Raw genomic sequence first — 25,387 nt, 5'->3', positions numbered from 1 at the left:
TTCTTAGGGAAGGAGATAGATTACTGTGCATTATAGTCATAAGGTTATAACAACAATATTGACATAATGGCTGTATTTTTCCTTCAATAGTACAGTTAGGTGTCCCATAGTATTGATGGCCTATCCACTGACAGGTGGTTTCCCCACTTACATAACCTGCTCTCACCTGGTGGAGCCAGACTTTCACTCAGAACAGGGTATCAGGGTATTTCAAATTGAAACTGGCAAACCCCATCCTAGAATCGTCTTGAGAGCTGGTTCAGCCCTTTCCTTCATCCTACCAGCTGTCAAAATTTGTGAATATCTCCGACCTTCACAAATATTCAACAACTGTTGTAAAGTAAGAATGCTATTAAAAAATCTCCTTTAAAAATCCTTTTATTCGAGGAAACAATGGAAAAGAAGAACATTTAAATATGTTCAATTAAAAAGGAAACCAACACATAATTACACTCTGGTCTGTGAGCATTCTTTCTTCGGGTTAAATTTGCATAATTTAATGGACTGGTTGGTCGGTGGAATCCTGTGGACATTAGTGCCTCCCTGCAACTATACAGGATTACACTGGTTAAAAACTGACAGGAAAAGGGAAACTCTTGTCCATTATATCTGAATAGTGAGGCAACAATCAGTGATGTTTAGAAGGTTATTTTCATACCTGTTGCAAAGTGATTGCGCTCAGTGTGTATTGAGTTTAAAAGTACACTGTACGTATAGACACATGCACTTCCATACTGAATTTGTTGTTAAGCATTAAGAATTTGTATTTTTTTGTATGCTCTTTGCATAGGCTGATGTGGACAAGGCAGTTAAGGCTGCACGACTTGCTTTCTCCCCGGGATCTGTGTGGAGGAGGATGGATGCATCAGAGAGGGGACGACTGATTGACAAATTGGCAGATCTGGTGGAGCACGATCGACCTCAGCTTGCAGTGAGTAGCCAAGCACATCTCTTTGCTGGTTTATTACCCAGTTGCCATGATGTGGAGGAGCAGAGAGGGCATTTAATTCCCATTGAGAAAATAAGCAAAACAATGCAGTTTAAGATTGAAGCCAACAATAAAATAACTTATCTGAGAACAGTGTACTTTCAGGACATGTTCCTAAGGAAGGCAAGCTGCACGACAATCAATGCAAAGTAAAGCAGGTACAGGAAATTCAAATTTAGAAAAAGTACCTAAATAAAAAGAGTTAACCCTATGAATTCAAGTACATTGTTGAGAATCTTTGTATAGAAACACTGAGAAGTACAACTGGGTTTGGCCTGAGAACTCACCAGTGAGATGAGTCCGTCACCTCAATATAAACTGATGGCAAATAAAATTGAAAGCTGAGGGGTTATCTTACATTTTCAACAGGATCCAATAGGTACGTTTAATGTCAGAGAAATATATACAGCACACATCCTGAAATGCTTTTTTCGCAACCATCTACTGAAGCAGAGGAGTGCCTCAAAGAATGAATGACAGTTAAATGTTAGAACCCAAAAGCCCTCCCAGCTCCCCCCTCCAATGCAAAAGTAGCAGCGAGGCAACGACCCCTCCACTAGCCAAAAAATCATCGGCGCCCCCCCCTCCCACTGAGCACTCAAGTGTGCAGCAAAGCATCAATAAAGGCACAGACTTGCAGTATTTGTTCACCCAGTATTCAACATACCACAGGCTTTCTCTCTCTCTCCCTAATAAGGGAAAAAGAGGTGTCTCCGTTCCACAGCGAGAGGGGAGACATAACAAACAACTGGCTGATTTATGATGTTAAAAGTCTGTTGTTTTCCTTTTTCCGAGCTCTGTGCCCAGAGAGTCGGCCCCAGAAAGGCTCAGGTCTCTGCCGGCAGCTAACCCGCTGCTCCTGATGTTCCGTGTTCTCCCGCGATGCCTCAGTCAGGGGCACCGGCCTAGAATCAGCCCGTCTCCAGAGCCACGAAAAGCCGGCGCTAGTCTTCCAGGCCATGTCCTTGGCATATTGAAAAGCGGCTGGTTGTGAGGCCCTGAGAGCGGGTACCATTCCCACAAAAAAACCAAAGTGGAACTGCAGGTCAGGGTCTTCAAAAGAACCTTGAAAAGGGAAAAAAAAGATAGAAATGGAGCTGTTTCTGAAGATACAAGCAAAGGAGTCGCTGTTTAGCACCATTGTACCTTCGCTCACCCCTCATTTGAGACTGCAGTGACAAAGCCAATAGCACAGGAAAACACAGAGAACGTGGGGACAATTAGAATGGGATTAATGCAGAATTAGTGAAAAATTAATGTTTCCAATATGGTGCTGATGATGCATAGTGCCATTTTTCAGGCAGCTCACAACACTTCTAGATATACTAAACACAAAGTACACTACAGATGCTGTGGCCAAATCAACACGTACAAACAAGCTGGGTGAACTCAGAAGGTCGGGCAACATCCGTTGAAACGAGAAGTCAATCTGTCCCATTATCATCAACATATCACCCGCAGCACTGGGGGTCCCAGCACACTTGACCACTGTTACACCACAATTAGCAATGCTGCCATTCCATTTCAGGAAATCTGTCTGTCCTCCTACCTACATACAGACAGAGGCTATAAAGCAAACTACTAGAGGAAAGGACAATGAAGGGGTGCTCACAGGAAGAAGATGACAGGTTTGCTTCATTGGTGGATTGGGCCACATCAGAGGATCTAAATAAATATGTCACGATTGTCATGGACTTTATAAAGTCAGTTGTGGACAAGTGTGTCCTCACAAAATCATTCAGGGTCTTCCTCAACCAGAAACCCTGAATGACCCAAGAGGCAAAACCTACTGAGGGCCAGATCAGTGGTATTCAGGTCTGGCAATCGACTAAAGTATAAGAGGTTTAGCTATGACCGCCAGAAAACCATCTCACATGGACAGTGGTAATCCCAAACCAAATTTAAATCACTGACGAGTGCTCGACAGCTGAATGCTATTGCCTTCGATAAAGTAAAGCCAAGTGACATACATAAGTGACAACAAAGTTTCACTCCCAGATGAGCTCAATGTCCTTTATGCTTGCTTTGACTGTCAAGACATGGAGGCACCTTCACGATCTCCCACTGTCCCAATGACCCTATGATCTCAGTTTGAGGCCAGCATGAGAGCATCCTACAGGAGGGTGAATCTACGGTAAGCACCTGGCCAAGTATTAGAGACCTGTGTTAATCAACTGGAGTGTTGACTGGTATCTTTAGCCTCTCACTTCAGCAGTCTGCGGCACCCAGCTGCTGTAAGCAGGCTTCAGTTATAGCGGTGCACAGGAAGAACGTGGTAACCTGCCTTAATGACTATCATCCAGTATATCCATGGTGATGAAGGTCTTTGAGAGTTTGGTGCTGAAACATGCCAACTCCTGACTGAGGAGCGACTTGAATCCACTCTAATTTGCCTACCAACACAACAAGTCAACAGCAGGTGCCATTTCAGTGGCTTTTCACAAAACCTGACACACCTGGACAATGAAGCTGCATACATCAGGATGCTCTTCACTAACTACAGCTCAGCACTGAATACTATCCTCCCTCAAAACTAATCAATCAGCTCCTACACCCAGGTGTCAATACCTCTCCAACTGGATCCTCACTTTTCTCACTTGGAGACCCCAGTCAGTTCGGATTCGCAGCAACATCTTTTCCACAATCACCCTCAACAATTTCTCCTTGGGTTCCTTCCACTTCCTTCAAACTAAAAAGAGCCATGGACACTCACACGAGTCCCAGCCTTGCCTATCTTTTCGAAGGCTACGTGGTACAGTCCATGTTCCAAGCCTACATCGGCATCGTTTTACAGATCTTCCTGCACTAACTCGACTGCTTCCTCACCCATTCTGAGCTCGTTGATTTAATCAACTTTGTCTTCAACTTAAATTTACTTCGTGCACTTCCAACATCTTCTTCCCTTTCTCAGTCTATTGTATCTGCTGCTCCCTGTGTGGCCTCCTGAATATCGGTGAGACCCACATCTTGGTTCTGTCCACCACAAAAAGTGGGATTTCCCAGCAACCATCGATTTCAATTCTGCTTCCCATTCTCATTCCGACATGTCAGTCCCTGGTCCTCTCTACTGCCCCGTTGAGGGCACGGTCAGGTTGCAGGAGCAACACCTTATATTCCATCTAGGTAGATGGAATGACATGAACATTGATTCTTGAACTTCCAGAAATTGTCCTCTCTCTCTCTCTCTCTCACCATTCTTGTTTCCCTCTCTCACTTTATCTCCTCACCTGCTCATTACCTCCCTCTGGTGTTCCTCCCTCTTCCCTTTCTTCCATGGTCTTCTGTCCTCTCAATATGAGACTCCCCCTTCTCCAGTCCTTTATCCCTTCCACCAATCAACTTCCCAGCTCTTTACTTCACCGCTCCCCTCTCCCAGTTTCACCTATCACCTGTCACGTTGTACTTCCTCCTCCCCTCCCCAAACCTTCTTAGTCTGACTCCTTCCCCCTTCCTTTCCAGTCACGATGAAGGGTCTCAGCCCAAAATATCGACTGTACTCTTTCCCATAGATATTGACTGGCCCGTTGAGTTAATCCAGCACGTTGTGTGTGTTGCTTTGAATTTCCAGCATCTGCAGATTTGCTGGTGTTTGTGATCCTCCACAATCACCGTCAGCATAGGTACACCATAAGGCTGTGTGCTTCGCTCCCTGCTTTATGCATTTTATACATATAACTGGGAAGCTAAGTATATCTCTAATGCCATATTTAAGTTAGCTGTTGGCTGACTCAAGAGAGGTGATAAATCACCATATAGGAGGGAGATTGAAAACCTGGCTGAGTGGTGTCACAACAACAATCTCTCACTCAATGTTAGCAAGACCAAGGAGCTGATGGCTGACTACAGGAGGAAGAAACTGGTGAGTCAGTCCTCATCAGAGGACCGGGGGTGGAGAAAGTCAGCAACTTTAAATTCCTTGGCATTATCACTTCAGAGGATCTGTCCATGGTCTGGTATGTAAGTGATGTTGCCAAGAAGGCACAGCAGTATCTCAGCTTCCTTAGAAGTTTGTGAAGATTAAATATGTCATTTAAAACTTTAACAAACTTCTATATTTGGGCAATAGGGAGTAGACTGACTAGTTGCTTCATGGCCTGGTTTGGCAACACCAATGTCTTTGAATGGAAAAGCCTATAAAATGTAGTGGATATGGCCTAGTCCCACCATCGAGCTCATCTAAATGAGCGCGGCTAGAGAAGCAGCATCTCCTCTCCTCTCGATGCTGTCATCAGGACAGCAGCTTCAAGTGCCGCACCACCAGGTTCAGGAACAGCTTACCCCTCAACCATCAGGATCACTTCACTCACCCCAACACAACCTATAGACTCACTTTCAAGGACTCTACAACTCATGTGCTCAGTACTTATTGCTTGCTTGCTTATTTATTTATTTATTTACTTATCTATCTATCTATCTATCTATCTATCTATCTATCTATCTATCTATGTATTTATTTATTTATTTATCAATCTATCTATTTATTTGTTTGTTTGTTTAATCCATCTAGCTATCTTTTTATTTATTTATTCATTTATTATTACTTTTTACCTGATTTATCTCTTTTTGTGTTTGCAGTTTGTTGTCTGTTTATCCATCTTTGTTGTATGCCATTTTTCATTAATTCTATTGTGTTTCTTTGTATTTATCGTTAATTCCCACAAGTAAGTGAATCTCAGGGTAGTATCTGGTGACATAAGTGTACTTTGATTATAAGTTTACTTTGAACTTGGAGATGGGTGATTGGACTTCACGGACTGAATGTTTCCATGAAACATCGCCACATGACGATACAATAGAAAACGATAGAAATGCTTAACAGGACAGGCAGATTATGGAGAGAGAAAAAACCTGTTTAAACTTTTCAAGTCAATTACATTTCATCAGAACTTTAATAACCTTTTCCTCGCAACATGTACTTGAGGAATATATTCCATTGACCATGATCTTACCTTTTAACATCATGGCTTTCAATACTTGTTTTCAAGCAAATGATCGACATTGCTTTTGAAAATAATGTCAAAGTATTTCTAAAATATGAACACAATTTACTATCATGGAATATCTGCGTTTAACTTGATATAAATCTTATAAAACTGGTACTGTTTTCCGAGGTTCCCCTCCACTCCCTCGTGTAATGTTTGAAATGGAATAATTTCCATATAATGACATCAATAGCTGACTAAAGTGTTTGGCACTTGACTGGGGGAATTTCTTTATATCTTTAAGTATAAGCTACTGAAAGATACAGGGGGTGATTGACAAGTTCGTGGCCTAAGGTAGAAGGAGTCAATTTTAGAAAACCTAGCACATTTATTTTTCAACATAGTCCCCTCCTACATTTACACACTTAGTCTAGTGGTCGTGGAACATACGGATCTCAGACCTCCAGGAAGTGTCCATGGCAGGGGTCATTGATAAGTTTGTGGTCTAAGGTAGAAGGAAATGAGTTATACAGCTCTCGTTACATGCACATGCAGGTCAACTCTTTGAGTGATTATGCAGAAAGTTTGAAGTTAATAACTCATCGGGGTGATTGTTAAGTTTGTGGCCTAAGGTAGAAGGAAATGAGTTATTAACTTCAAACTTTCTGCATAATCACTCAAAGAGTTGAACTGCACACTAAAATTGACTCCTTCTACCCCAGGCCACAAACTTATAAATCACCCCTCATATATGGGGAGTAAAGGGGCATACTCATTTATTAGCAAATTTGCGATATTCCTCTGTTTGCCTATTTCACAGAGATTTATGTAACAATTAGAACTGAGGATATTCAAATGCAGTTTGTGTGAAGCATCTAAACTATTAATATGCTTAGCGAATAATACTGCACCAAACTGGATAGTATCTGTAAATCTTCCTTGAAACAGCGATGCACAAATCCTTAAAAATACAAGATAGATACTGATGAGGAAAACGAAAAGGCATGTGCAGGAGGAAGGGCTAAGTAATGTGGAGTGGGCAGTGCAGCGTACACACCCACAACTGTAATCACTTGACATGTTAAGAACACATGTTTCTGCATTTTATGCACCCTTCTCAAAACCAGTTTCATTTAAATTCCTGCAGATGCCTCTGGGAGGGCCAGATGATCTATACCAGCTTATCTATTCCCCAGGAACCTTGCATGATAGTATCCAGCTGTTTTTTGCCTGATGTAAGAGAGTTTGTTTCGTCCACTCCACCCAAAGGTCCACTCCTTTAATGAAGAACTGATATCAGCCTACATTGTATTGTTCTTCTGCTTGTTCCTGCAGTTTAATAAATTGTTCTCCTAATTCTCCAAATAGTAATGCACCTGCTACAAGCCCAGTGAGAGCCCCATTTCCTCTGGTAGCAACCTGGTAATGCATTCAGGCAGGCTTTGCTAGTGCATTGGTTTAATGTACTGGAGAATGTCCTGTGAACACATTAACCAGAGTCCCACCAGAGGAAATGAAACCCCTAAATGTCAGTCCTCCCTGAGTACGATCCTAATCACAATAACACACTCATCACTTTGTCAATTATGAATGATGTGGCTGAAGTCCAGTTCAGTGAAGTTGTGTACACAGACCATGAGAGACCATTATAGACCTCCAAGTGATTAATATTGTGAAAGGCATGGCTGTAGTCTCACATTCTGTCTCTGGCTTGATTTATTCTCTCACTGATTTGCCTTATGTTCTTTGCAGACACTTGAATCTCTAGATAGTGGAAAACCATTTCTCCAGGCTTATTATGTGGACCTACAGGGAGTCATAAAAACACTCAGATACTTTGCTGGTTGGACTGACAAGATTCACGGGAAGACAATTCCAGTCGGTATGTTGAAGCTTTTTTAAAAAACTATTTTGCTTGAAATTAGAGCAATATATATATATATAAAACCCAAGGCTGCAATTAGAGTCAATGAATAATTAATGACCTGGATTTTGGAGTCTGTGGTGAAGATTTTAATGCTTGTAACTGACCTCAGAGAAAGAAAAGTGCCCATAAAGTGTAGCCCGGTCTGTGCCAAAGACTTCCCCACTCTGATGTGATTTTCAGTCTGTTACACTTAGTTCTGGATTCGCGGGAGTACTGAAGTCATCAGAGGGCTGAGCAGCTAATCAGATCAGTCAAAAGTCTAGGAAATTAAAATAAAGATGGATCATTGTTAACTTCTGAGGTATTTAACAAAGCAACATAAAGACTGGGCCTTACACAAGGACAAAAGTACAGCTGAAATGTCATTAGAAAAATTTAAAGTTAGAAGTTACCATTTTAAAATACTATGATTTTTATTGTGAAGTAAATGACTAGCAGTCTGTTTTTTTAAACACTTTTTCATAGTTAAGGAAGATGATTAGTACTGGTGATGACAACACATCAAAAGTGAATTTCCTCACGTTCTGCAGTGTTTAATATTGTCAACAATTTTGCATTGTGATCGCACATAAAAAGATTGGTGTTGATAATAGGCCACTAATTCAAAGTTTAGCTGGCTAGTGGTGCAGTGGCATCAGTACCGGACTTCAGGGCGAGTGGATCCTAGTTCGAATCCAGCTGGCTCCTTGTACACTTTCCATCCGTGTTGGGTTGAGCATTCAGCTAGCAACTTGATCTCATAAAAAGTGGACAGGTATGCTAAAGAAATGGCAGGGTTGCCATCTGATGCTCCACAAGGAGCTGAAAGGAACAACAACATTTCAATCTTAGCTACACTTGTGATAGGTGATCAACAGCCCATCCTGTGAAAGGGCTAAGTTTCACCGACAATGGCTTTTGCACTTATGCATCCAACTGTGCAAGGACAGATACCAGCAGTTGCTGATGATTTGGCATAGAAGGATTGATGATCCCTGAAAATTTCTTTATAACTGCAAGCCTTGAAATGTGGGTAATCTGAGTTAATACCCTCATTATAGAGATTATTCACTCTCATGTGTGAAACTTGCAGACTGATTATTGGTCAATTTACAAGTTGGAGCGTAAACCAGTACCATTTTAAAAATTGATATAAATCATGGACTTTGATGTGCATTTAGCAGATGAAGTCACACGGTCAGTGAAAGGTTCAAGAATGACTTAAATGCTTAGATCTGAGATTCAAGCTAATACTCCAGAAGGTACTTCAGGACAGCATGGTAACATAGTGTTAAACACAACACCTTATAATACCAATGGCCTGGGTTCAATTCCTACCATTGCCTGTAAGGAGTTTGTACGTTCTCCCCGTGACCACATGGGTTTCCTCCGGATGCTCCAGTTTCCTCCCACAGTCCAAAAATATACCAGTAGGTAGGTAATTGGTCATTGTAAATTTTCCCATCATAGACTAGGATTAAATTGCAGGATTGCTTGAAGGGCCAATGGGGCATTCTCCGCACTGTATGCCAGTAAATAAATAAAAATTGCCAAGTAATTGCAACAGGTCATATATGTGCCACCATCTCACTAAGTTCATATACAAACTTGGCTCATTAGCTAACTGACTGCTGTGAGAAGACCCCCTTTCATTACTAATATATATCTAGGGTTGGTATGATATGGGGTTTCACCAAACAGGAAAGTTAGGATGTTCTGACTTAGGGACATTGGTTGTAGCAAATGCTCTGTAAATACTGTCCCATGCACTGTTAACGTTCACCAGGAAATGACAGATTGTACACTGACATAACATGACTAAGGAAGCATATTTACCACTTTCAACTTCAACAAATAGTTAAAGAGAATGAAAAGAAAAATAAAAGGGCCCACTACAGTGAAACCAATCCAATGTGCACATAGACGTTGGAGCTCGCTTTGGGATCAGTCGGGTGTGTTGCTTCACTCATGCGCTGAACTTACATCCTGTATAAAAGACACCAGGCACAGTCTGAACTTCCCTCGAAGACTGTCTGGCTCTCTCAGGAGTATTGGCACTTCCTCATTGGAGCCATTCGTCTGCACAAAGCACTTCTTACAACTGGGTCTCTCCTTTGAATGGGATTTTCTGTGTCATTTTCCCTTGTGCCCTGCTCTGCAGCTCCCAACAAAAGACCCCGAACTGGACTACAGTCCTTCAGAAATCTGATCCTCCCCAGTTCTCTAGAATCTTCCCTTGCATGCTACTCGGCACAAAATTACACCACGTACCAAGACAAACACGATTTGCTGACTTAGCATTCCTAAGTTGGACATCATGGCTCCTTATCTTTAGCTGAAGCCAAAACACTCTTACTGGACACATGGCTATTGCAGAAAACTGCTAAAAGAAAACACCTCACAGCATAGCAATAGAGATCTTAATCAGGGCATTATATTCTCCCCTCACCAAAAATAGTCATGTCCTCATGACTTTGGAACTTACTCAACTATTATTAATAGCACTGTATTCAAATGATTTTTTGTGATTTCAGGAACCCCAATCCATTTGTGAAGTAATGTATCTCACTGTTGGGATGGATGTGTCACTCTGTTTTCCTGGTGCACCATATGTCAGTCTGTTGGATGTTTCCTTACTCTCTGAGGCCTCCTTATCTCATCTTCAACTTCTTCAGCTTCAGCCATTCCTGTCCACTAGGGGATGCCTCCCCAACTATCACTCATACCGTCCAGCAGCTCAGGTCACCCGCTACCCAACTGAACTCAGCTTCATCCCCAGTGATATTGGAGCTCAGTTTAAGCAGGTGCTGCTGAACATACTCGGCCTCGGCTGATGCTGACCGGTGAGGCCTCTCTTAGGATGGGTGTCGTCTATCACATTAGCTACTCCTCCAGGACGTAATGTGACCTTTTTAGGCTAGGTGTATCACACCGTTCCTTAGGAGGAACTTGCACCTTCTTAAAAGCAGCTCTGAACACCAGAAAAATTCTCTCCATTTCTCTTCTGGCATGCTCCCATGTGCTTTCTCACAGTGGGAGTATTTGTTCCCACAAGCATGGAAGCTTCACTTTTTTCCACCGGATCTGGGCAACGAACACTAGTGTATTGATGGTCTAAGCTACACTAACATCTGCTACCAAAAACTCCAGTTTCACCGACAAGTAACCACCATACAGGTACAAAGCATCCAAATTTCTAGAGCTTTAAGTGGCACGGTTGGTAAATACATCAAATGCCAGTTGTAAAAGGATCTGTAAAGTAAAGTCAGTTGAGAAGCTGTATCAAGTATGGTTCTAACATAAATATTTTCAATCTGTGTGGATATTTCTGCGCCTGGGCCCACTAAGCCTTCAGATATAGAGTTTTGCACTTCAGTATTTCCCTTGAACAACACACACAAAATGCTGGTGGAACGTAGCAGGCCAGGCAGCATCCATAGGACATACGTGGTAAAGGGTAGGGCATTAAAGAATGCAGTAGAACAGAGTGATCTAGGAATAACAGTGCATAGTTCCCTGAAGGTGGAATCTCATGTGGATAGGGTGGTGAAGAAAGCTTTTGGTATGCTGGCCTTTATAAATCAGAGCATTGAGTATAGGAGTTGGGATGTAATGTTAAAATTGTACAAGACATTGGTGAGGCCAAATTTGGAGTATTGTGTACAGTTCTGGTCGCTGAATTATAGGAAAGATGTCAACAAAATAGGGAGAGTACCAGAAGATTTACTAGAATGTTACCTGGGTTTCAGCACTTAAGTTACAGGGAAAGATTGAACAAGTTAAGTCTTTATTCTTTGGAGCATAGAAGGTTGAGGGGGGACTTGATAGAGGTATTTGAAATTATGAGGGGGATAGATTGAGTTGATGTGGATAGGCTTTTCCCATTGAGAGTAGTGGAGATTCAAATAAGAGGACATGAGTTGAGAGTTAGGGGGCAAAAGTTTAAGGGTAACACGTGGGGGAATTTCTTTACTCAGAGAGTGGGAGCTGTGTGGAATGAGCTTCCAGTAGAAGTGGTAGAGGCAGGTTTGGTATTGTCATTTAAAGTAAAATTGGATAGGCTTATGGACAGGAAAGGAATGGAGGGTTATGGACTGAGTGCGGGCTAGTGGGACTAGGTGAGAGTAAGCGTTCAGCACGGACTAGAAGGGCCGAGATGGCCTGTTTCCATGCTGTGATTGTTATATGGTTATAAGTACAGTTGACGTTTCGGGCCGAGACACTTCGTCAGGGCTACTGATTGGAACATATTCTTTCGAAGATGCCAGTCCATTCCTTTACTGGGCCCCTTCAAAGTTTTCTTCTCGGTTTGATTAACCGCTGAAGATTTGCCGGTCCTTCACAGTCTTGCTTGAAATGTCCATCTTCTCCGCAGTTGTAACAGAAAATGCTGGTCACTTGCCTAATCAAAAGACCCTTTTCAGCAGCATTCCTCTGCTTAGTAAGTTCTACAGGTGGGTTAGCTTTCCCATCAGATGTGTCACGTTTTGCTGAAACATTAGCTGCATCCGTTGAGTCAGCTCAGCTCGAAGGCTTTTCACTTTTTTCTTCAAAAGCTCTGTCGCCGGGGTAACTTTAGCAGCAGGGACTAGCACTGAAGACATCTCTCAGCTTTTGGAAATGTTCCTCCTCTCTAATTTCTATAAGTAACTCAGTAAAAGATGGAGGAGAATGCATCTTGTGGGTCATTCGAACACGTAGAGCAATAACATCGTGTGACAGCGTGTCCTTCACAACTTGCTCCACCCTCAAACAATTTCTCTCAGAAATTTGAATGCCCCCTTTGTGGCACGAACTGTGCAGCAGTTTCTCCAACTGGAAAAAGGTAGGCAGACAGCTCCTCTCCTTCGAGTGTGTGCCTAGCCTTCATCGTCAGATCAGCTGAACTTTCAGTGGTGCCGAAAGCATCTTGCAGAGCTTGCAGGTAATTGGCTGATGGGTTTCCTGCCTTTAGGGAGCTCACTGTATCAGCCAAAGGACCCTTTAAACTCTCTACCAGCCTCTGTATCTTGATAATATCTGAGCAGAGCCATTCATCCAGTAACTAAGATGTCTGCTCAGTCCAAGCCTCATATTGTTCTTCCACTTCGGGACTGGGCTTGACTCCAGAGAACACCCTCAGCCTACGATGCCTTTGGCTCTCTGCAGGTGCATTTCAGCATTTATCAACCAGTGATGTAATAGTCGAAACCAGCTCAGAATTTAAATCGACTGCTGAAGGACTTATTAGGCTTTTCACATCAGACAACTCCTTTCCCTTACTTCACAGGAACAAGAACAACTTTGTGGTGAACTACATATACTTGTCTGGACACGCACCCCTCTGCTGACTGCTCCTGTGGCTCCTCCCACAGACCCCTCTATAAAGGCGATTGGAGGCACTGCTCCTCCCTCAGTCTCCAGGATGTTGTGTGGTGGTCTCTTGCTGCTGATAGTGCTCTCTTCCAGCTAATAAAAGCCTATCTCTCGCCTCACATCTCCGAGAGTTATGGATGGTGCATCAAACTTGTCTTTAAATTCTTCACCCTCAGCTACGTTCACCCCTTCCCTAAAAATATAGACAGCCCAAGGCCCAGCCTCTCCGAGTGCCCCTATCTTATCAGGCAGCACAACTTCAGTCATGTCACTGGTAGTCTGGGCTAATGTGACATCCTTACCAGTTGATTGGTCAAAACACTATTTAATCAGTATAAGATATTGGGAAATATTCAATCAATATTCTCCAATTTTACAGAACTCAGCACTCTAAGTCGCAGTTCGTTGGGAATTTGAATATCCTCCCTGCTCAGAACACAAGCATTACTTATGCATACCCCCTTCATATCGCGCCAAACCTTAATTCCCGAAGCATCCGTAATAAAGTACCTTAGTTATGATGCACCTTACTTTCCAAAGACATTGGCTTAAACACACAAATAAACTGCTTAATCAATCCTTAAACAACATTCTCACAGCATCCAATCTCCAAGCGAGCAGTTCACAAATGTAACTCTCTCACCAGACTATAGTCCTTCAGAAATCTGATCCCACCCAGCTCTCTAGAATCTTCCTTTGCATCCATTGGGCAGAAAGTTAAACCACGGACCAAGACAACCCCAAATGGCTGACATAACATTCCCAAGTTGGACATCATGGCTCCTTATCTTTAGCCGAAGCAGAACACTCTTACTGGTCACACGGTTTTTGCAGAAAACTTCTAAAAGAAAATACCTCACAGCATAGCAAAAGAAATCTTACATTACATATACAATGTGTGTACTTGAATAAAGGAACTGATAGTGATGTGGCTTTAGACAGTGTATTTTAACATTAAAAATGGGTTTAACAATTACATCAACTAATGTGCACTAGGTACAAAGAGCATTGGGAAGTGTAATAACTTTAGCTCACCTTGCCAAGCTGTTTATCTGGGAGTGTACGTGCTGGCTTCCACAAACATGGGTGGTCAGTTCAGTTTAGAGCCAATGGTGACTGTTTCTCTGCCCTCACAGAGAAAGAACTTCACTACCTCTCTAGTCAGAGAGGTGGTAGGAGGTTGTTCCTTGTGGCAAACACAAAACACAAAATCACTTCACTCTGTCTCATCACCATCTATGTGTCCGCTCTGGGAAATGAAAGGTTGGATGTTGGCTAGTAGATCCCTGTGCTGCACATCATGTCTCAGGGACTCATTCTGACCAGTGGCCCCCACTGCATAATCACAATCCCAGATGGTCTGGCAGAGACAACAACAAACTTAATGCTATGCCCAAACTCTTAACCAGAAGAGTAAAAGATGCAAAGCTGTGGGATATGGAAGCTGAGCATGAACCTGCAAACCCCAGACAACATCAGCAAATGCAAGGGCTTGTTAGAGAACTATGAGAACCCTCCTTGGTGGAAGCAATCACTGAGAAGATCAAGAGATTCTTCGTCATCGAGAATGTTCTGAAAGCAAGGGAGAGTCAGACCAACTCCTGCGAAGCGTGCAGCATCTGTTCCTATGCGATCTGTAGGAACGTGCAGAGCAACTCCTAGGGTTACTGGCCGGGAAACTCCACTCTTTGTCTGAGAGTTCTCAAAATCATCTTTCAATCCATGGAACAGGATGAGACCTGTTCACACTTCTTTTTCTGAGATTAACAAGATAGCTCAGTATATTAGAGTTATAGAGTTGTACTGCATAGAAACTTGCCTTATGGTCTACCATGTCTATGGTGACCATCAAGTCAAGCTATATTAGTTCCATTTTCCTTCTTCAATTCCCTCTCTGTCCTGCTTTTTCAAGTATCATTCAGATGCCTGCTAAATGTCTCATTGTTCCTGCCTGCACCACAACCAGCTCTGGCAGTTCATTCCCGATACCAGGTAACCTTGTGTGAAAAGTTCACTGCTCAGATCACATTTATACTTCCGCCCTGCTACCTTAAACCCATGCCCTCTAGTTCTCGTTTCCCTCATATGAGAAACTGTCTGTATGCCTCTATCAGATTACCTCTCATCCTTCCTCACGCCAGGAAGAACAGAGATCTCCTGATAACCCAAGCTTCCCAAATTAGAGAACATCCTTGTGAATCTTTTTTGCACCCTACGCAGTTTATCACAATCAGTGTATAGTGTGGTAACCAGATCTGCCTACAGTGTTCCGAATGTGGCCCTATCAATGTCTGTACAACTGCAATGTGATATTTCAACTCTTGTACTCACTGCCTCAGCTGATACGTTCCTCATCACCTTCTATACGATTGTTGCAACTTTCAGGGAACTATGTACTTGTACCTCTTGATCTCTCTGGTTCAAAAATGTTCCCCAAGGCACTGCTACTCACTGTATTTAACATCTCAAAATGCATCACTTTGCAGTTGTCTCATTGAAATTCTAGATGCAGTTCCTCTCTCCCTCCCTCCTGCTGTAATCTTGGACTACCTTCATTGTTGACTGCACCACCAATTTTGGTGTCAACTGCAAACTTACTAACCATGCCACTTACATTCTCATCAAAATCATTAATGTATGACAAACAACAGTGGACCAGCACTGACCCCTGCAGCAGATTGCTGGTCACAGGCCTCCAATCTGGAAAACAACCCTTCACTACCTCTCTCTGCTTCCTACCACCAAGCCAATTTTGTATTCCGTTGGCTGGCTCACCCTGGATCTAAACTCTGGACTATCCCACCATATATGATGTTGTCAAAGGTCTTCCTAAAGCCCACATGGACAAACTCTACCACCCAGCCCATGTCAGTCCTCTTGGTCATCTCTTCCGGAAGTTCAATCAGATTCCTGAGATATAATTTCCTAAGCACAAAGCCACATTGACTATTTCAAATCAGTCTGTGCCTTTCCAAATGCAAATAAATTCTATGCTTCAGAATCCCTTCTAATACCTTTCTCATGTAAAGCTCACTGCTCTGTGTTCCCTGACTTATCTCTACTGCTCTTCTGATGGATATTTGATGGATAGGGGAATCAAGGGATATGGGGACAAGGCAGGGACTGGGTATTGATAGTGAATGATCAGCCATGATTGCAGAATGGCGGTGCAGACTCAAGGGGCCGAATAGTCTACTTCTGCACCTATTGTCTATTGTCTATTGTCTAAATAAAGGCACATTGGCAATGCTCCTGCCCTTCAGCACCTCTGACATACGTACAAATTCCTCTGTCAAGGCTCCAACAATGTCCTAGGACATACTTGTTCAAGTCCCAAGGACTCATCCAACTTATGTATTTCAAGATCTCCAACACCTCCTTTGCAATGTAGAAATGGTTCATGATATCACTGTCCTTCTCTTGAACCCACTAGCTTCCATATGCTTTTCTACAGAAAATATTGAGGAGAAATATAAGTCCTTGCCCAGTTCCTGTAGTTCCATGAACACATTACACATTGATCCTTAAGAGCACCTACTCTCTCTTCAGTTACCCTTTTAATAGACTTAGTAGAATCTCTTGAGATTCTCCTTTATGTCATCTGTCAGGGATATTGATTTTGCCCTCCCAGTTTCATTTTTATGTGTATTGTTTTGACCCTTATATTTCTCATGAGATTCGCTTGATCCCAGCTGCCTATGCCTGACATGTGCCTTCTTTTTCTGTGCTCAGACCCTTAATATCCCTTGCCATCCTAACTCTTGACTAGTTCTTCATTCCATACTCATCCTGAACTCTCCTTATCTTACTTTCAAAAACCTCCCACTTGCCTCCAAATGACATCTCCCAATCAGATTTTGATAGTTCCTTTCTGATGCCATTGAAATTAGCCTTGCCTCAATTTAGGACTTTGACTTAAAGACCAAACCTTTCCTTTTCCATGACTGTCTTGAAGTTAATCGAATTATCATCACTGCCAAAGTCTCCCCCCACTGACACATTAATCAGTTGCCCACTCTTATTTCCTAAGAGGTTGAGTGTTGCCCCCACCAACCCTGTCTTGCATGGCTTTCTGTATATTACTTCAGAAAACATTCCATGACATATTTAACAAATTCTTCCCCATTTGGTCCACGTCCAGCAGTCTGCGATCTCCCTGCATATTTGCTACTCAAATTGGGGGTCTGTAGAACAATTCCATCAAAGTAATCCTCCATTTCTTATTTCCAAATTCTACCCAAACCACTTGCTGGGCATTTCCTCCAGGCTATCTTCCCTCAGTACCTCCATAGTGTTCTTCCTAAGCTATTTGGTAACACTCTCTCCTCTCTTACCTCCTCCTCTGTCAAGGCAGAAGCATCAAAACCCCAGAACATTGAGCTGCCAGTCCTGCCGTCCCTCTCCTATATTTCCATAGCAACCAGTCCAGGCTTTGAGTTCATCTGCCTTACCTGTCAGGCTTCTTGCATTAAAGTAACTGCAATTTAGCCTATCAGACCACCATCACTCCCAGGCCTGTCCCTGCCCTACTGGACTTGTTTGCTTTAATTTCTATATTTGCTTCAACTTTCTGCACCTGATGAACTACTGCTTTGGACCCTTCTCCTTGCCAGAATAACTTATACCCTCCTAAGCAGTACCAGCAAACCTCCTCACAAGGACACTGGTTTCCATCCAGTTCAGTTGTAACCCTTCCCTCTTGTACAGGTCACCTCTTCCCAATTGAATCCCTCCCTTCACACATTTATTTGCCTTATCCTCCTACGTATCCTCACTAGCACATGGCACAGAGAGTAACCCCGGGATGACAATCCTAAAAGTCCTGCTTTTCAGCCTTCTGCCTAAACTCTCTATATTAATATTAAAGGACCTCATCTCTCTTCCTGCCTGCTGTTAGTACCAATATGGACCACAATCTCTTGTTCATCTTCCCATTTCGGAACATCCTGTGCCTGCTCAGAGAAATCCTTGACCCTGGCACCCTGAAGGCAACACATCGTTCTGGAGCCTTGCTATGACTACAGAAATGTCCTTCTGTGCCCCTGACTCTAAAGTTTCCTGTCACTCATTGTATTCCTCACAGCTGGACATAACAAGGATCTATAAATTGAACTAGTCTGTTTTGTATGTTTTGAAGACCTGTCCTTGATCACAAAGCTTTTAGATGACAGTGAGTGGGAGAGCCCGGAGCAATGGGTAACTCTGGACACGTTGACAAGCTCGGTCCATTCTTTCAGGACAGGACCTCTGAAAGTGATGTGCAGTGGGCATGTTTGTCTGGTTCTCATTGACTGAATGAGCCTGGAAGTGTGCAGTCCCACATTTCCTGCTGGCAGCACGTCAGAGTCCATGAGGAAGGGTATCATCACCCTCATCTACAGAGTTGGGAATTGGAGAGAGAGGAGACCAGAAATGGCAACACATCTCACTGCTTGATGGGGACTACGAGGTTCTGTTTAAGGCCATTACCAGTGGAGACAGGTCTGCTCTGGCGCAAGTGATCCGACCAGACCAGACCTGCATGGTACTTGGTGGAAAGATCTCTAACAGACTTGGATTACTAAGGCATACCGTTATCTGGATGCAGGACAGGGTCTTCCCTCATGAGTTTGGATGAGGAGATGGCCTTTGATAGAACGTTGCAGGGAGATACATCACAGACCAGCTTTCCAGAGTTGGGGAGGAAATTTGCAATTGTACACAAACGTCTCTAATGCAGTGCTAGTCAATAGATGGGAGAGCTTCCCAGTCAAGTCAGGAGTTAGGCAAGGCTGCTCCCACCCACCCCACCATTAATTCTAGGCAATGGAGGCACAGAGATCAAAGCCCCCCTGTGACACGAATGATGACCTCTTCGTCTGCTTGGACCTACCGCCAGTTGCAGACTGATGTGGATCTGTAACTTGGTGCTGGGGCCAGACTGAAATCACAACTAAAGCAAGTACAATGTCTAGAAGCTAATTTGATCGGTGCTTTCATCCCTCTGCCGCCTCTGCTCATTACTTGTAGCCTCTAGGAATATGGCTCCGAGGCATTAAAAACTGTACCATGGGTGAGTTAAAGATAAAAAAACCGGGATCCCCTTGATCAGGAGAAAGGACCCAGTCATCATTTGTAACGTGCTCTTGGCACTCTGTTGTGGCAATCACATATTGATTGGAATGTTTTGTATTATATCATGTGGACGTGCTCTTGGCACTCTGATGAGGCAATCACATATTGATTGGAATGTTTTGTATTATATACATAATGAGATCTTTTTGAATAAAGTGTATTTCTGAAAGAAAAAAAATGCCCAGGAATTTAATTGCACAACGCTATTACATTTCAGTATGATTTCAGTACTGTGCTCATTTCCAGCCAACCCTGATCTGCTCTTTCAGATGGACGGGAAACTTCCTGGACTCTAGAGTGAAGAAGAACAGGACAGTCTCCAAATAGCCCAGAAAATATTGGTTACTCTATCAAAACAGTCTTTGTGGTTATAATGACTTTGCCGTTCACTGCAATTTTCTGTGTACATGTTTCCTACGTCAATGCCTTTGCTTCATTGGGTGCAAAGCCTTTCGAGACGTTCCAAAAGCAAGAATAAAGGGAAGTCTTTCATTCCTCATCCGATGAGCAGGACCACTGGAGTGCTGGGCTTCATTGCATGCAGTTGTTTGTCCTTGAGTTGATTCCTGGTGTATGGTTGCCACATTTGTGCTAAACATCTGAAATCACTTCATATTGACGGGAAGCTGGCAGAATAACATGACGCTTGGAGCCTTTACTATTGCACATCATCCTCTTTCCAAAAATCTGTCAGATCAACTTTTATACCTACCCTGTCCACTGAGTTTGCAGTTATATAACCAGTTTCACTTTGATAATAAAAATCTGTAACAGTTTTATTTTAATGTGGTAATAAGAACTGCAGGGTCACATGTAAACTCCCCAAGTATAAAGATTTATTTAATATGTAAGAGCAAGCTTTGCTGGCATGAAAACCACTCAGAATTAAATCTCACTCCTATTGGTTAGAGTGCAAGTCAAAACCTGTTACATGACTGGACTCACCACCGACCATTCACAAGTAGAACCAGCTGGGGGCTTGTGGATAAGTGGGAAGCTTGCCTAAATCATTCGTTGCCCCAGCACTGAGTGAGTAACCTCATGCCCACCATTCTGGCTGTAGTCCTGACCTCTTGCCAACCTTGACCTCCTGATCTATGCCACTCCATCTTGTTCTGATTCTGGCTCTGCCTTCTTCCTCGTGCTAGGACTCCTGATCCCTGATTTCCACTCCACCTGTTGCCCCTGACCCACCCCACTCCATCACCTGCTAAAGGCTGACTATCTCTTCCCTCGCTAGTATCCATGACCAACCCTGTGCCCCGGTACTTGTCCTTGCGTGCTACCCAATCTGCCTCCCTTCACGTACTTCCTGTGCTGCCTCAGGTCTGGGACCAGTCTTCCACACTTGACTCATGGAGTAGGAGTGATGGCTGAAACACATTTCAACACCAGTGCCTCAGGTCTTAGTCACTGGGACAGTGAACAGTGTAGCCACTGTCCCACTCTGATAATACCTCTTCCATCTCCATCAAGGGCACCAGAAGTTCAAGACTTATATGCAGTGTGGCAATTAAATATCCTTATATCTCAAGGCCACCATTATGTCAGCCTTGAGCCATAACAGGATACTGGTCACTTAATGTTGCTCCAAAATGCATCAAGTCCTCCGATTTTCCTATAAAATTTTTAAAAAAGTCTCATTGTAGACAATTTAGTGAACAGGACTGCTTAAATTCCCATTGTCCGTTATGATTGCCCATATCCCCTCTATTCCCTCACCCATCTGTTCTAAAGCAAAGATAATCCTTCTGTTCCAGCACCTAATATTATCAGAACTTATGGATGTCCACAAGTCTGGCTGCGAAAAGAGGAGGGTTGGACATGAGGCTAGCCACGCTATCCCGTAAAATTCCTATGCTACAGAAATACCAACAGAAAGCTCCAAAACCCTCACCTGGGGTAGGAAGGATACACCAAGAAGATGGGTTACACCTGGAGACATCTTGAAAGACTGGCCCAGGACATTAGACTCTGGTGAGCTACTGTCAGCAGTCTATGTCCCAGGCATAAAAGGCATAAAAAATATTATTGGGTTGGATTATGTTCCATCCAGCCTGTTCCTTATGCCAGCCCCCTCACTTTTCCTCCAGATCTACTGATATCCTGTGGTCCATGTGGCTGCCCAAGAAGTGAAGCCACTACGTGTAGCAACTGGGCCACAAGTATCAGGTCCTGGATCTGTGCACCAGACCACCCTCTGGACTTGTGATACCTTATTGTTACCCAAGGCCATCTAACTACCTTGAAGTATCTATGATCAGGGATGTTTTAGAACAGATCAAAAAGGACATTATAAGTATCAATATGAGACATTATTTAAGAAAGAAAAAAATAAAATGAATTTACTTTTAAGAGATTGAATGAAAACATTAGGACTGAGTGAAACAAAGGAAAGAAAGAAAGCAACACCAGCCTACCGGTGGAACTGAGCAGGTGGAGCAGCATGAGCGAATTGTCGATGATTTGGGTGAAACTCTGAGAGTGGATGGGAGGTGGTTAGTATAAAGAGGAGAAGGGGGCAAGGTGACAGAGGACACGAATGGTGGACTGATAAGGGTTTTAAGATGACAGGCAGGGGAGGGGATAGGGATGGAGTGGGGAGACAGTGGCACATGGATGATACATGCATGGAAAACCACGTGAGATTCGGGGGAAGCACTTATACCACTGAAGTGACTGGGATTGCACTAGGCAGAGTGCTGCTGGGGTGATACTGTGGGACTGATGAAAGATCCAGATGGTGGTTCAGCTCTGCGATGAGTCGAGGGAGAGGCGTACACTTAGATGCAGGGGCAGATCTTCTCTGCTTTTGCACTGCAGCATGTGGGAATGGAACTGACCTCCCCAGCAAAACCATACTGTCAAGTCAGGCGATGGTACTGGATGTGTGTACCCACTGTATTAATCCTCATAAATTACTTATATAGAACAGCTTGAACATATTTAAAGCAAAAAGGGCTACTCGGGACTTTTTAACTTAATCATTTAGTGAGCAGTTGAACATAACTGGTTTTTGAAAAGAAAACTTCTTTAGTTGAGACAACTTAAAAAGCAGTATTTGATTAAATGCTTAATCACAGTGAATTGCAGAGTTCTAATCAATGAGTTGTGCCTTTCAGAAGTGAGTGTCTATAGTGGAAACACATTTAAAGACTGGCATAAATGATGACAGAGTTGGGGCACAGATGTCTTCCCAGTTCACGATGTTTTGATGCATGGCGGAGGAGAGTTCATCAAACGCTATGTAGTGAATCTGTCAGTCAGCAGTAGTGGTATTCTGAAACCAGGTCAGATGTCTCTGCGGATCCATCAAATTATGATCAATGATGGATCTCTGAATAATCTGTGTCCAGCTGAAATAATTAGAGTTCAAGGAATATTTGTTAGTGGGTGGGTATTTAAAAAGGGTTTTGAAATCATCATTTTCAAACACAAACTAATCGTAAGTTCTTGCCTCTTTGATAATAAAACCCAGCACTGCTGCTTAGAAATGAGTCATTTTCTTAAAGCTATACTCTGTTAGTTTCAAGAAAGTTTGCTGTAATTTTATGGGTATGGGAGGCTTTCCTGCACCAATACTTCATTACCTCCACAACCACCCTAGTTCTAAAACAGCTCATAAAATGATATTTTGTCATTCTCAAGCCATTGGCAGTTAACTCAAAACTAAAGCACTCTTGGATTTCACTTTGAATCTGATTATACATGTGATGTGTGTATTCCCCCTAGTGTTTGGACAGTCCTTTCCGAGGCCATGATTTATACCTTTCCACTAAGCCACTTTCCTGCTAGCCCTGACATTCTGGGCGTGAGAATGAGAATTGTTTATCGAAACATTTAAAGGAAAGAACTCACAACTAGTGGTACATTATGAAATCGCAAGGAATTAGGCTGAACTTTAACATCTTTTCAGTTCTTTTCTGTCTATTTCTGTTGCTTCAGAAAACAGAATTTATTTAAGTGGTTTGAGCTGTTGACAGCATGAAGGAAAGTGGGCCAGGAAAGAGATGCTTATCACAATACCACGAGGAAGCTAAAACTGCTGCACCAAAAAGGATCTCAGACCTCATGTAATTTTAACTGTGTGCAATAAATGAGTGTCCATACAAAGAAATTTCTTTAGGATAATTTTTTTCCAATGTTGTTGCAAATTTTAAAGAAGCCCAATAATATTTCTCCCAATTTCTCGTGCTATTTCAGTGTAATTATGATAAGCACACACCGAAGATGATTAAGAGCGCCTGTTTGTCTTTGTTTTCAGATGTCAATTATTTTCCCAATTACTTGTACTAACCGCCAATGAGACTTTAAAAATTCAAACATATTTCAGGAATGTTCTAATGGGACAATATTCCTTTATGCAATGTTGTTGGAATATTTTTAGAATTAGTTCAGCTGGTAACAGTTTATGTAACTAACTTACACACTTGTTTTTCCAATTAATTTACAAGTTTGAAGGTGTCACAGCAAGAATCCTTGGTAGGTAGCATGCAAAGCATTGAGTTGTGTCCAATTGGCCACTGTCCATCTCTCAACAATTTCCAGACTTTTAACTGACAGGAGCTCATGTATTTCGAATGTTCGCATAGAGCTTTGGGTGCCTGTGGGCTTAGACTGTGGAATATCACTGAGCAACTCTCATGTAAATTTCTTTCCCTCCATTAAATGTGCAAGTCACAATTAAAATCATAATCTATTGACAGATTGGCTATTCCGCTGATTAAAAAAAAACATTTTGCTCTGTGCTTCCAAAGTAAGTTGCTTCTCCCTGACAGTTCATAAACAACTGGAAAGATAAACAAGTCTTTGTTGAATTAATAAAGGAACCCAGCTCTGTCAATTTAATTTTTCCAGACAGGAAAAAATACTAAAACTTAAACCATCAAAATGCAACAATAGATTTAAATTATATTGAATATATCATGATGTATCTTAAAACATATATTCATCAAAGATTTAATTTAAGCTCCTACTCTTCAGTAACTTATCCACTGAGGAACTGCACAGACCAGAAAGGATCCATATTGTATCACCAGTTTAAACAGTGGATTAGTGAAGCTCACTAGCAAGCATGGACCTGGGCACATAATTACACTGCAATGAAGAACATGGTGCTTCACAGGAATATGGCGTAGGGGTGCTATAGTTGCTGTCAGATACCCAGAAGTCCTGTGGTAGAGGAACTGTAGTCACTGAATTTTACCCCAATCTTATATTCCTGAAGAAAGTGCAGACCAGTAAGCAGAAGAAATAAAGTTCTTGCATTTATATAGCATCTTTCTTGAGCACAAGATGTTCAAGTTGTTGAGATCTGCCGGACGATGCTGAGGATGTTCTACGAGTCTGCGGTGGCCAGTGCTATCATGTTTGCTGTTGTGTGCTGGGGCAGCAGGCTGAGGGTAGCAGACAGCAACAGAATCAACAAACTCATTTGTAAGACCAGTGATGTTGTGGGGGTGGAACTGGACTCTCTGACGGTGGTGTCTGGAAAGAAGATGCTGTCCAAGTTGCATGCCATCTTGGACAATGTCTCCCATCCACTTCATAATGTACTGGTTAGGCACAGGAGTACATTCAGCCAGAGACTCATTCCACCGAGATGTAATACTGAGCGTCATAGGAAGTCATTCCTACGTGTGGCCATCAAACTTTACAACTCCTCCCTCGGAGTGTCAGACACCCTGAGCCAATAGGCTGGTCCTGGACTTATTTCCACTTGGTATAATTAACTTATTATTATATAATTATTTATGGGTTTATATTGCTATATTTCTACACTATTCTTGGTTGGTGCGACTGTAACGAAACCCAGTTTCCCTCGGGATCAATGAAGTATGTCTGTCTGTCTGTCTGTCTGTAAAGCACTTCCAGCTAATGGAGAGTTTCTGAAGTTTATGAGTTACTGTATAATACTGGAAATATAGAATCAGAATGAGACTCAGGTTTAATAGCATTGCATACTGTATGCCATGCAATATGTTGTTTTGTGGCAGCAGTATCATGTAATACAGTACATAATAAAAAACCTCTAAATTACAATAAAAATATATAAAATTAAGTAAGTAGTACAAAGAAAGAACATAATGGGTTCCTTGTCTG

At 42.5% G+C, this 25,387-nt stretch overlaps 1 protein-coding gene across 1 annotated transcript in view; it reads left to right on the top strand.

Moving 5' to 3' along the window:
- aldh1a2 (aldehyde dehydrogenase 1 family, member A2) overlaps positions 1-25,387 on the top strand; it is a 101,317-nt gene that overhangs the window by 30,304 nt on the left and 45,626 nt on the right. The window contains exons 3-4 of the mRNA XM_059952558.1: positions 791-931; positions 7,663-7,792. Coding sequence (XP_059808541.1) covers positions 791-931; positions 7,663-7,792 — 271 coding nt within the window. The remainder of the gene's footprint in view (positions 1-790; positions 932-7,662; positions 7,793-25,387) is intronic.

The sequence above is a fragment of the Hypanus sabinus genome, chromosome 28 (assembly GCF_030144855.1).
Source record: "Hypanus sabinus isolate sHypSab1 chromosome 28, sHypSab1.hap1, whole genome shotgun sequence".
Lineage (NCBI taxonomy): Eukaryota > Metazoa > Chordata > Chondrichthyes > Myliobatiformes > Dasyatidae > Hypanus > Hypanus sabinus.
This window is presented reverse-complemented; position numbering and strand designations above follow the sequence as displayed.